Below are 13,582 nucleotides of genomic sequence, written 5' to 3' on the forward strand. Positions count from 1 at the left end.
ATGGGCTTTATGATGTTAAATGATTTTAAATTAAATGGAAACCTGCGAATGTATAAGCATGTGTTTTTAATGTGACTACATTAAAGCAAATATATATGTTTGTTCTTTTAAGCGTAAATTACTAATCGGGCATATTTAAGGTGCTGGACTGATTTCCGGTCGCGGATAGGAGGGAAAGTCTCGCGAGACCGGTGCGGCTTCCTCTTTGCACGGAATCCTCTTCCAAGATGGTGAGTATGTCTTTGCTAGCCTAAAGTACGTTTTATATCTGTTACCATCCTGCTTTAATTTATCGAGTTTATGGCGTCCAGGTCACTTATAAGCATTATATAATACATGTGAGCGGGTGGTTTTTAAATTGCATCTTTAATGGTCCCAGATTAAACGTATGTTAAAGCTTTATAACTGCTGATAGCGCCTTGGATTATGAGCCATAGCCGGGTTGCACCTAACGAAACCCAATGAACTGTCGAGTGGTTTAAATAGTATTTGTCTTTGAAGGAGCCTCATGTTTTAGGTTTAGCTTCAAGCAAAAACTCGACTTGTTGGTTCTTCGTAGAATGCTGGCAATTAGCTGTGATGCTAACTAGCTGTAGGAACGTGCGTGGTGGAACTGAGGAGCTTTAAGAAAAGCAAATGTTCTGGAACAGAAAATATTCTCTACAGCTGCAGCAACCGCGTAGAATTCAACGTTTTCTGTTCGCTCTAAAGTAACTTTCTCCCGTGGCGGTGATGAAGCTTGTCGCTGGCATCAGTGTTGCTCCAACACTGAGACCACAGAGGTGGAACAGTGCCATTTTAAGGTTTGACGTTATTTCTTTGCTGTTTTTTAAGTCCCTGGTCATCCCTGAGAAGTTCCAGCACATTCTTCGTGTTCTTAACACAAACATCGATGGTAGAAGGAAGATTGCCTTTGCCATCACTGCCATCAAGGTAAGCTTGTCAGAGACATGCTGGTTTTTAGGGTTCATAAAGCGTCCTGTTTGTACTCTATTGATGGTGACCAAACACTAAAACTGTCCAATGGTCTTCTTCCAGGGTGTTGGCAGAAGATATGCTCATGTTGTCCTGAGGAAGGCAGATATCGACCTCAACAAGAGGGCTGGAGAGCTAAGTGAGGAGGAGGTGAGGATGGCCAGGCTCTTCACAACCTTTAAACCCAGTCAGCTGAGAGGGCACATGCTGTCTCTCAAGATAGTGTTGCTGGTTCTCTAGCATTGATGCATAGTTCAAACATATGCTTCATTTTTATGTTAATTTACTTATTCCTACCTGAGATGACTATGACTATCATCATGATTTGAATGTGGTCACAATGCTTCGAGGTGACTTTCCTGTATATTAACAGCAGTGTTGTTGTTCAGGTTGAGAGAGTGGTGACCATCATGCAGAATCCTCGTCAGTACAAAATCCCAGACTGGTTCCTCAACAGGCAGAAGGATGTGAAAGACGGCAAATACAGCCAGGTCAGTGGATAATTCCTGTTCTTTTCAGGTCTTTTGTCAAGATGATATCAACACAATTACTCTAATTATTAATGGTTCAGAAAGCAGAAAGGCTTCAGATGGTACAATCCTATTGATTGTATCTTTTCTCCAGTTTATTTTTAAGTCAGAAGTGATTTGAATGTTGGTGCACAGAAGTTGCAGTGGTGCCTATGTTTCAGAAGCACTGGCAAATAGATGTCTGTAGAATGCAAACATATTTCTGCCTCATTGCCAAAGGTATAGAGCCAGTTGCAGTAGGAGCTGTGTTGCCATGATTGCTCTGCCACTTCTCATACTAAATGTCAGTCAGCTGTCGCTTCAAAGATTGAATTGTAATTAAGTTTAATTAATTAAACGTGAATGTTTCTTATCTCAAAAAACTAGTGGTAATGTTCCAAATGTCTGAGTTTCTTGTTCTTGGTAAATGACAAACTTCTCATTGTCTTAGGTCCTCGCCAACGGTCTGGACAACAAACTGAGAGAAGATCTGGAGAGGCTGAAGAAGATCAGGGCTCACCGTGGTCTGAGGCACTTCTGGGGGTAAGGCAGTCCTGCTTAAACGTGAACGTTTGTTAGCCGGCTTGCTGGTTTAAAATCAGTCTGTCCTAAAACAACTTGACAATAAGGTTAATTGACAGGTTTGGCAGCTAAAGTGTTCAGTCTAGATAATCAGGAAATGCCTCTGGGTAAAATTATCAATAGCAGAAAGAAAAACAAGTGTCAGCTGAGACTAAAACTGCAACGCGTTAAGGGAGTGGTTTACAGAGAAGCAGTAGTTTTTACAGCAAAGTACAACATGTGTCACGTTCCTTGCATTAACACTTTTTTTTTTTTTTTTTTTTTTGCAGACTGCGTGTGCGTGGTCAGCACACAAAGACCACTGGCCGCCGTGGTCGCACTGTCGGTGTGTCCAAGAAGAAGTAAAGTCCCCTGCTTCCCGTTTCAATAAAGCACCACAGTTCACAACATGTGTGTCCTGGTGTCTGTCAAGTGTCTGGGTTTAAAGAGGAGCTCGACTGCCTACAGGAAGTGTGAGGATCCCACACAATGTTTTAAAGAAGAAAAAAAAAAAATGGAATATGAAAACTGCATCAATTTGGTTTATTGTGCTGCACTGACAGATGGGTACAGAGTAATTATACAAGAGCTGGAGGGAAAATGTGACTTTCTAGATCTACAAATATTTTAAAGTTGAGGTAAAACAGAGTGCATAACACAGGTGAAGCAAACGCTGGCTGACATTTAGGTTCATGGCTTTTAAAGATGATTTTCATGCATGTTGGTTAGTTGCTTGTACAAAGATGAGCTGGTGCTGCAAAACATTGACATGGGAAGTTTGGACTTGAAATATATTAAGTGGAGCAAATAAGCCTGAAATGGTTCTTATGCACAAACCTGCTGCTTCTGGAGCTAAACATTGAAACTAATGCTGTAACTTACTATTTAACAAATGGTTCTGTTGAGTCCCGAAGCCATGACAGAGTGGTTTGTGTAGAAACTAAAATATACCATCTTATACATGGAGCCTAGTCCTGCTGTGAACATCTCACTTTTCAATTCTCTCCAATGCTGACATGGAGAATGTCAATGTCACTAGACAACATTTCATTTTGTAACAGTCGGGTTATTTTGCTCCATTAGAATCCTTCTCTCTTCTCGGTGGAAATAAGTTTCCATAGATGCTCAATTAGTACATTTGACAATTACTATTTATTTATGGCTTTTTATATGGCTTCTGTGTTACAAATAAATAATAGGGGAACAGAGAACTTGTTCTAATTACTCTTAAGTGAAACTGGTTTTGATTTTGGCTCTGGTTCCAAAATATTTCACATATGAAGCCGTAGCTGAGATAGGTGGAGGTTCTACAGCGAAGTAGGTCATATAGTCTCTAAAGTGAGCCATGTGTCCAGAACCCTCGACCAGTGACTCTAAAGACCATACATTTCTCCTACAGCTTTGAAAAATTGAGAAATGACAATTCTGTAATTCCATTTGCATGGTTTTGCTGAACCCTCCTTCTAAATGAGCTGTTCATTGTACAGATTAAATAAGAGCATCTTACCACCAGCTCACTATAACACATGCTGACTGTAACCTCTTACTCAGAAAAGATGTTTAAATGGAAGGAGGAGACTTCGGTTCGGGGGGTTGTTGTGGCTGTTGTTGGTCTTTAGTGGGAGCGTAGTAAAGCTCCAGAGGCTTCCGGACCTTCCAGTACTTCTCATTGACCAACTCCAGGGTCAGGGACCCGTTCAGCGTCTGAGGAGGAAACGTGGACAATCAGGTGATGTCGCAGTCACTGATGAACTGCAGCAATTATTAAAGGGTCACTTCACACTGTGACTGCAAATCCAACAATAACGTGTAGTTTGGATGAACATTTCTTCAGTGGAAAACGGAAACAGGCAAACATGAGGAGTTACTTACTGAGAACTGCCCTCCTCTTGTCATGATGTAGATGGTGTACTGCTTCTCACTGACGTTGCTCAGGCTCGACCCCTCCCCACCTCCTGCTGTCCCTCCACTCTCTCCCTCTCTTTCCTCTGCTTTTCCTCCCTCCTCTTGTCCTCGGTCCTCCAAGGCAATACGCAGCGCGAGGTATTTAGAGAGATGGTCCACGGTAGCGTTGGCTGTTGTTTTTACGTATCTGCAAAGAAAGATTTTAAGCAGCCTCACATCTGCCATTTTTACCAAAGTGGTTTGCTTCTGCTACAGTGAATCCCCTTCAGGTGAGACTTCAGAATCAGCTTGTGAACAGAAAGCCAAGTCCTTGGAAGCTCCTCACTCTCACCTGGTCTGGTTGTAGTCCTGCGAGTTGACCAGTTGTGGGTGTGGTCTGAACACCAGCTCGATTTCTGAGGCCAGTCCCTCTTTGAGGCGTCTCAGAGGAGGCGTCGGGCTCCCACTGTCTGCCTCTGCCCCCGAGCCGTCGTCTGACGCTCGTGGTCTCTTGCGGCTTGGCCCGGCCTCTGAAGGAGTCTGACAGCGAGGGTGGGGGGTGGAGTCGTGAGACAGATGTGAACGAACATCAACGTTATCCTCCCCACCGCTGAAGGTGGTGTTGTCACTTTCTTGAGTCGGCTTCTTCACTCGGTGGTTCCTGCCAGAACCAGTTACAACAATTACCATTACTCAAGGAAAGCCTAACATTTCAAGTATCAAATCTTTGAATTTACAAAAGAGCTTATAGAAGCATGAGATGATGAAACAAATCTGGGCTCAACCCCCTTTCTCCCCCACCTCTCAGACCTGTAGCGAGCCTGCTGACGCAGCCCCTCCTCAATACTGGAGCTCAGCGCCTCCTTGTTGTGCATCCTGTTAAGCCGCTCCAGGACTCGGCGCTGGTGGGCCTCGTATTCATCGCGGCTTGGGTAAATCTTTGAGATCAACGCATCAAAGTTTGAGTCTCTGCGGAGCGAACGCCTGGAGACCAGCTTCTTCCTGCAGGTCGGACACTCTTTGTTCCTGAGGAAGGAGCAGAAATGGTTGGACATTAAAACAGATACAAGGCACCACAAGATGAAGTGTCTGTATGGAGTCAAATTAGGATTTAGATTAGATTCATGTGTGCGTGCATAAACCAATCTGTGTGTGCGTAACCAGATTTGTACTTGTAGACTCACCAGACATGCTAGCAGGCAACAGGTGAGTCGGTAAAGGACAAGACGCTCCTGATCGTTCACAAAAAGCCATCACAAAACACAATTTAAACGCTACTCTCCGTCCATAGATCACTGTCATGGGGAGAGCACGCTCTAACAGATGGGTAACGTAAAGTGAAAGCTGCAAACTAAATAAACGATCACAATTTCTCAGACAAAGCTTTCTGCCTGTGTCTTTGGTATCAGTGACATTTTGAGAGATTCTGCAGCAACACTCCAGCTGCATCATAACATAGCATGGCATTGCTAATAGCTTGTCAGCTAACATCCTACATTAACGTCTGATAGAAGCACCAGTTTAACGTTCGCGCAACTGCATCACCTCCATAAATCACGAGAGTAACGTCACCCTTTATACACATGAATATGAGCAGTCATGTCTGTCTGATGATTAAATATAATTAAAGTCATCAGTCAGTGGACTCGCTTGTTGTTGCTTTTGGAGCTTTCAGGATCTGTTGTGCCACGTCAAAGGACTGCGACAACTTCCTTGTTCATTAGCCAATCCGAGCGTGGAGGCCAATTAAGGTCACATTATTTTACTTGTAAATTTAGCCACGATTTGTGCACAATTTTAATGCCTCAAATTATAAGCGTAAGCATTGCAAAGCCCCACTAAGTCGACAAGTACAAATCTGGTTACGCACGCACAGATTGATTTACGCGCGCACATATCGGTTTATGAATGCACACATCAGCACAGATCTAATCTGCCCCTAATTTGACTCCATACACCTGTCTGGGGTCCTAAAGGTCCTAACCGGAAATGGTGTAAAATTGTTACTACTCATGTTGCATCGTTTACAATGACGTTGCCATAAGCCTTCCAATGTTTCCTATTGCAAACTCAAGAAACAGCGTAAAGTACAGTATTCACCCTGATCGCAGAGCGGTGACGATACAGTCAGAGCAGAAGCGGTGCAGACACTCTTTGGTGGTCATGGTGTTCTTCAGCATGTCCAGACAGATGGGACACATCAGTTCGCTGTGCAGAGAGCGGGGAGACACGGCCACCTCTGTGCCATCCATGATCGCCTCCTGCATGCGCCAAAACACAGGGTGGCATTTGTATCTCAACAAGCTGAACTCAGTTATCATTCCTGAGGATTTGAATTTTTGCTTTGTCATTAAAACCATGAGACACAAAAATCTTTTGTAAAATGACCTGTATGTCATTGAACTAAGTAACGGGTATGGATGAAAGCATATCTTTTAATAACAGCCCTCGGGGCCTCATGGGAAACACACAAACCTGAGGGCTCCTGTGCAGCTCGTACAAGCTCAGCTCCCAGGTCTTACTGGGAGTCTGGATGTTTACAGGAGCTGCCATGGCTGCAGTTTCCCAACAATCCTCACTAGTCACACAGGAAAAGAACAAACGCACATTAACAGCAGCGATATAACACCAGAGCCAACAGGATGTTTACCCTAGAAAAGTCCAGGTCCAACCTGCTTGGCATCAGTATTAACCCTGTTGGTCCAAACTAAAACATCAACAACACCTTCGGTCGCTCCAAGGAAAATGAAGTCAGTGGTAATTCAGTGAGAACGTCAGGCTTTGGGTCACTCATATTGTCAGACTGTGTAAAAACACATCTGCGCTTGATTTGCCTTTTGGTGATAGTTTTGCATGTTTTTACCTTTTCAGTTTTGGTTTGGGACATGCTAACAGGAGTCAGCGCAATTCAGTTTGTTTCAATTTACAACTAAGGACTCTGGGGACTGTACAATGTTACGGTTTAAGACATTGAACAAACAAAACGCATCCCACCAGGACTGTGAAGAGGAAAGTTCCCTCAGCTGGAACAAACACCAAGGCACAGTGCTGATTCCAGGTGGTGGTGGAACCATCATGATCTGGACCTGAACTACTGGCCAGTGTGGCATCCTGCAAGGCTCAGTCCTGTAGAAATTGAATTCACCTGAGCCCAGTCAGAACCAGGACCCAAGCCCAGAACTGGGCTTGCTGGAGATCCGTAGTTACAGGTTCAACTACTTATTGTAACAGAGCCACTACCTTCAGTGCAGTCATGAAACCAGTTCAACCTCTGCTGAAATAAAGTTCTGGAGACAAACTGGTCCATTAGCTATGACATGAATTTAACTATGTGATACTGAAGTCGTTCTTCGTCGTAAAATCACTAATAAATCCGCTGTAAACACAGAGGAGCCACTGGACTTTGAAACTTCCTGCACAAACAAGAAGTTTTTGAAGTTTTAATCATCAGCAGGTTCATCAAGCAACGCGTCAAACCGGAGCATTCACGGACAAAGGCATGAAACTAACGAGGACAGAAGCAGGAAAGTCAAGTATAAACTCACCTGACGTCTACTTGACGGACAGCTGGCCGCAGAGACGCGACCCCGGTTCCCCGCTGCTCCTGCAAGTACTCTCCGAATCCCTCGTGCGGGTCAATATTCCCGCCTGGGCCTGTGCACCGGAGGGAGAAGAATTCCTTTAAAGGCTGCAGGTCACACGAGGCTTTAAAATTCAGAGAGAGAAATCAAAGAGAGACATTTTGTGGCACTCAGCAGTGAGCTAGCTAAGGTTAGCCGAGGCCATGCTTCTTCTTCTGCTGCCCGGAACAAGTCGCCTGCTGCCCGGCGGCTGCTCGGAGGCTGTAGCGCCCACAGCGGTCGATTCAATGCATTACAACCGACCAAGTTCACTTTAACCTAGGGGGACTTAGGAAAATACTCAAATTGTGAGTGATGAGGTTATTTATGTATTAATTAATTGCAGACTTTCTCTGCTAATGTAAGTATGAGTAGTAGCGCCATGAGACATAAAACAGACCGAGGGACAACATCAGGAAATTAAAGGTGAAACACAGTGGAGGGCTGATTAGAAGAGACGGCGTCCGTCCCACGTTGAACGGAGCCTCTCTGCTCTCTAGTAACATGGCCATGTTGCTTAGCCTCCCCACTCCGTGACAACTCAGAGTGAAGCCCAGGACGCAGAGTCGCAGTCTTACACGCCTCTCTGCATGTTCTCTATAGCTGCCACCCACTCCTAGTCTTAGTTATCACATAGAGACTGTGTCTGCTCCCCGACCACCTAAACTATACAAGTCACAAACAAATCAAAGAGGAGTGACTTACCAGAATTTAATAAACATTAAAAGGTTACTCTTACAGAACAAAGTAACAGTAAGCTAATAAAGTGTGGTTTTATTAAATATCAGATCTCTTTCATCTAAATCCTTGTTAATAAATGACTTGATAAGTGACCATCACATAGATCTGTTCTGTCTCACTGAAACCTGGCTGCAGCAGGATGAATATGTTGCTTTAAATGAGTCAACTCCAATGAGTCACATCAACTATCATGTTCCAAGAAGTACAGGTAGAGGTGGAGGAGTAGCAGCAATTTATAAATCAGATTTATTAATTACTCCTAAACATAGTTATAACTCATTTATAAGGCAGGCTTACTGTAGGTGGGATCTGTTGGGTTTAGTTGAGTATAGTCTTAAACCTTACTTTGTAAAGTGCCTTGATATAACTTTGTTGTGATTTGGTGCTATGTAAATGAATTGAGCCCTGTGATGGGCTGGCTACCTGTCCAGGGTGAACTTGCCTCTCGCACATAGCCAGCTGGGATAGCTTGGTGGTGCGGTGGGTAGCACCGTTGCCTCACAGCGAGAAGGTTCTGGGTTTGATTCCTGGCTTGGAAAGGGATCTTTCCCCGAACCCTCTGCTATCTGATCCTTTCTTATTGACTTTTGAATTTACCATAATTGACCTTACAGCAGCTGGAAATCTAAAAAAAATTATCTGACAACGCTGTTACCAGATTCAAGCAGATGATTCCATCATCTTTTGTCTCATTGTCTTGTAGATACACAGAGAACAGTCACCTTAATCCTTATGAACAGGTTGACTGTGTCAGGTTCACCAGACGTCTTGATAAAGTGGACCCACATGCACAGCTCAGAGTTCAACTGGGTTTCAATAAAGCAGCCTTTATTGTGCAGGTTTCAGAACAGGCAAATGGTTTCCAGCACAATCTTTTCATGAGGAAGAGACTTATAACGGTGGTCAGACAGGCAGGGTTCGGTAACAGAAAGCTCAGAGTACGGTACCAGAGGGTCAGGCAGTTCGGCGTCAATGGACAGGCACGGTTCAGCAACGTGCAGGCTCGGTGACAGGACAGACAAGGACTAGGCAATCTCGGCGTCAGATTAAACAGGCGGCAATCGTCAACAGGCAAACTCAGCGAAGGTACTGTACAGGCAAGGATAAGGCAAAAACAGGGTCGGACTCGAAACAGGGCCGGTAACAAGGCTAGAATGAATGAATGCTGGAATGCACTAAAAGACAATCTGGCAGAGGACTAAGGTGAGTACTGGTGGTTATAAACTGGAGTGACTACTAATTACAGACAGGTGGAGTGATGTGTGCCAGAAGTGAAGCTGGCAGCAGACATGGACTAAGGAAGAGCGGAAATACCAAAATAAAACCCGGAGGTAAAACCAAAACATGACAGATTGTCTTGTAGATGATGCTGCAGCTTCTTTACGTACAATGTTAGATACAGTGGTTCCTCTGAAGAAAAAGGCAGTGATTCAGAGGAGGTTAGCTCCATGGTTTAACTCAGACATCCGCAGCCTAAAGCACAGGACCCGACAACTAGAAAGGCAGCGGCATTTCAACAAAATGACTTTATGAACTACTTTACTAATAAAATTATCACTATCTGGAAGACATTCATCAGCGACTTCCTCCAAATGACCAAAATTACTTTCTAGATCCAACAACTTAACAACAACTTAACAACTTAATAAATTTACCAAATCCTCTGTCTTACAAAGTCAGCTTCTTCCCCATAACTCATATGGAGTTAACCTTAACAACCAACTCTTTCAAGTCGTCTGTCAGGGACTCGGGCAGGCGGCGAACCCACATGCACAGCACAGAGGCAGGATTACGATCAGAAAGGTTTATTCTTAAGGCACGGTCAGACGGTCCAGGTCATACACGAAATGGCTCGACAAAAGTACAGGCAGGGAACAGGCAAAAACTCACGGTCAGTAGATACTCCAGGGTCAGGCAGGATACATGGTGCAAACAGGAATAAACACGAAAAACACGAACACGCAGGGAACTCAGGAGACTAGGGACGCTCAACTCACAAGAAACACGAACACTCAGGGAACTCGAATACGACAATCTGGCAGGGAACTAAGGACACAGGTGGTGGTTAAATACACAGTGACTTGATGACTAACAGAGTGCAGGTGTGGGTAATGAGCAGGGACAGCTGTGACAAGACAAGAAACCGGAAGTAAAGCTAGAACACAAAACAGAGACCGGGAGACTACCAAAATAAAACAGGAAACGGAAACTGGAACCAAAATAAGACAAGCAGGACATGACGTGAAAACAGGGAACAACTAGAAACAAAGACACGGATCATGACAGTACCCCCCCCCCCTATGGCGCCTTCCACGGCGCCTACGGAAGCCTCCCCCCCAAACCAGGGCGGGCGGAGGGTGGTCCCAGGCGGAGGGACCGAATCCCTACCCCTCAAGGTACATGAGCAGGGTGGGTGGAGGGAGGACCGGAGGAGGGCCAAAACAAGAGTCCACACGAAAACCTCAAAGTCCATGAACAGGAAAATAAAAAAAAAGTCCAGGGATTCCGTCACGGAGGGTGACGGCGTGGCGAGATCCTGCTCAGCAGCCGCTGAGCCAGGATGGCACTCTTAGTGCCCTTGAGCTGGGACGATGTCCCCGGGGACCACCCCGCATGGCAGCGTCCACCAGGCGGACGCTGATCCAGGCGGTTGAGGAGTCGAGGCGGACGGCGCCGCAGGAGGCAGCGCCATCCCAGCAGCAGGATGCGCCGAGGGCGAGGCCACCAGTCCGGCAGCAAAGGCAGAGACGAGGCAGGAACCAGCGGCGTCCTCCTTGGACCACCGCGACGAGAGGCAGGAACCGAAGCAGATGCGGCCGGAGCCGGACCGCCAGGGACCGATGCAGATGCGACCGGAGCCGGACCGCCAGGAACCGATGCAGATGCGGCCGGAGCCGGGACGGGAGCGACCCCCTCCTGGAGGTCGGCAGGAGCTACGGCGGGAGCGACCCCCTCCTGGAGGTCGGCAGGAACTACGACGGGAGCGACCCCCTCCCTGGAGGTCGGCAGGAACTACGACGGGAGCGACCCCCTCCTGGAGGTCGGCAGGGACTGCGGCGGGCGCGACCCCCTCCTGGGGGTCTGCCGGGACTGCGCGGGCGCGGACCCCCTCCTGGGGGTCCGCCGGGACTGCGGCGGGCGCGACCCCCTCCTGGGGGTCCGACGGGACTGCGGCGGGGCGCGACCCCCTCCTGGGGGTCCGCCGGGACTGCGGCTGGCGGCGACCCCCTCCTGGGGGTCCGCCGGGACTGCGGCCGGCGCGACCCCCTCCTGGGGGTCCGCCGGGACTGCGGCCGGCGCGACCCCCTCCTGGGGGTCCGCCGGGACTGCGGCCGGCGCAACCCCCTCCTGGAGGTGCGCAGGAACTGCGGCCGGCGCAACCTCCTCCTGGAGGTGCGCAGGAACTGCGGCTGGCGCAACCTCCTCCTGGAGGTGCGCAGGAACTGCGGCTGGCGCAACCTCCTCCTGGAGGTGCGCAGGAACTGCGGCTGGCGCAACCTCCTCCTGGAGGTGCGCAGGAGCTGTAGCTGGCGCGACCTCCTCCTGGAGGTGCGCAGGAGCTGTAGCTGGCGCGACCTCCTCCTGGGGACCGGCGGGCGCTGCGGCTCCACGGGTGACGGGGACTGGAACGACCGCTACAGGGCCGACAGGAACGGGGACTGGAACGACCGCTACAGGGTCGACAGGAACGGGGACTGAAACGACCGCTACAGGGTCGACAGGAACGGGGACTGGAACGACCGCTACAGGGCCGACAGGAACGGGGACTGGAACGACCGCTACAGGGTCGACAGGAACGGGGACTGGAACGACCGCTACAGGGTCGACAGGAACGGGGTCAGAGACAGGGGTGACCTCTACTTGGCCTACGGGAACGCCCTCTACTTGGCCTACGGGAACGCCCTCTACTCGGCCTACGGGAACGCCCTCTACTTGGCCTACGGGAACGCCCTCTACTTGGCCTACGGGAACGCCCTCTACTTGGCCTACAGGAACAGGAACTGGAACGACCTCAATTTGGTCGGCAGGGACAGGGACTGGAACGACCTCAATTTGGATGGCAGGGACAGGGACTGGAACGACCTCAACTTGGTCGGCAGGGACAGGAACTGGAACGACCTCAACATGGCCGACAGGGACAGGAACTGGAACGACCTCGACATGGCCGACAGGAACTGGAACGACCTCGACATGGCCGACAGGAACTGGAACGACCTCAACATGGCCGACAGGAACTGGAACGACCTCAACATGGCCGACAGGAACTGGAACGACCTCAACATGGCCGACAGGAACTGGAGCGGCGTCCCCTCCGGAGCTGGCATGACAGCTTACAGCTGCCGAGCTCGACGGGGGAGACGTCGGGCCTGATTGGGTGGGGTTAACAGTCGTCAGACGGACGGCGCCCTCTGACGGGGACAAGGACGGAACTGGGGTCAGGGCAACACACGACTGATCTGGGGTCTGGGCAACACACGGCTGATCTGGGGTCTGGGCAACACACGGCTGATCTGGGGTCTGGGCAACACACGGCTGATCTGGGGTCTGGGCAACACACGGCTGATCTGGGGTCTGGACTAGGTTCGACTGGGCTGGGACCTGGAGACGACAGGGCTGCACCGGGGCATGAGTAACACACGGCTGACCTGACTGAGAGGTGGGGCATGAAGCGACCGCTGGCTGCAGGCCCGGGAGTTGCAGGGCCTCACGCAGGACAGGCTCCCTCCGGACGAGAGCGGCTGCTTCCTCGAACAGTTGTTCTCTCGCGCCCTGGTCTGTAGCCGAATTGGCGGTGTTCATGAGGTGGGCGAAGAGAAAGGCAACTGGAGGAGAGCAGAGGAGGTGGACCCGTCGGGCGACGCTGTCTGGGATGCCTGTTATCAGAGGGACACAGTCAGTCAGAGAATTAAGGGGCTCCTCTGTCGGGGAAGAAGGCTGCTCGGTCCCCATGACCGAGACCGCGGGACCCGGGATCCTGGACCCGCGCCGCCGCCGTCGCCGTCCGGAGCAGCTGCGACTGTCCGTCGTTTGAGGCGCTGGGCGCGGTGTGGACCGGACCTCTGTACCGGGATCCGCATGGTGAAACGGGGCCGCGGCGTCTGGAGCTTGGGCTGGAGACTGGGGAAAACACGATTGAGCAGGAGACTGGGCAAAACACGATTGAGCTGGAGACTGGGCAAAGCACGATTGAGCTGGAGATTGAACAGCGCGCGGCTGAACTGGAGACTGAGCAGCGCGCGGCTGATCTGGAGACTGAGCAGCGCGCGGCTGACTTGGAGGCTGAGCAGCGCG

At 49.2% G+C, this 13,582-nt stretch overlaps 2 protein-coding genes across 3 annotated transcripts; one reads left to right on the plus strand and one right to left on the minus strand.

The window, feature by feature from the left end:
• The first annotated feature begins 94 nt into the window (after positions 1-94).
• On the plus strand, positions 95-2,453 carry rps18 (ribosomal protein S18). The gene is made up of 6 exons (XM_029167911.3): positions 95-230; positions 835-933; positions 1,039-1,125; positions 1,365-1,466; positions 1,936-2,027; positions 2,336-2,453. Exons 1-6 carry the CDS (start codon positions 228-230, stop codon positions 2,409-2,411), a joined length of 459 nt encoding a protein of 152 aa, XP_029023744.1. The 5' UTR covers positions 95-227; the 3' UTR covers positions 2,412-2,453.
• Positions 2,454-2,573: 120 nt separating this feature from the next.
• Positions 2,574-7,744, minus strand: LOC114866138 (E3 ubiquitin-protein ligase RING2-A-like). 2 transcript variants are annotated; one of them, XM_029167843.3, is made up of 7 exons: positions 7,475-7,744; positions 6,405-6,507; positions 6,030-6,190; positions 4,740-4,955; positions 4,282-4,590; positions 3,918-4,137; positions 2,574-3,749 (listed from the first exon to the last, which is right to left on the minus strand). In XM_029167843.3, exons 2-7 carry the CDS (start codon positions 6,480-6,482, stop codon positions 3,606-3,608), a joined length of 1,128 nt encoding a protein of 375 aa, XP_029023676.1. In that variant the 5' UTR covers positions 6,483-6,507; positions 7,475-7,744; the 3' UTR covers positions 2,574-3,605. The 2 variants fall into 2 exon arrangements, with proteins under 2 accessions (XP_029023676.1, XP_040928732.1); XM_041072798.2 differs by having other exon boundaries at positions 4,731-4,955; positions 7,475-7,743.
• Between the last annotated feature and the right edge of the window lie 5,838 nt (positions 7,745-13,582).

Source organism: Betta splendens, chromosome 11 (assembly GCF_900634795.4).
Source record: "Betta splendens chromosome 11, fBetSpl5.4, whole genome shotgun sequence".
Classification (NCBI taxonomy): Eukaryota; Metazoa; Chordata; class Actinopteri; order Anabantiformes; family Osphronemidae; genus Betta; species Betta splendens.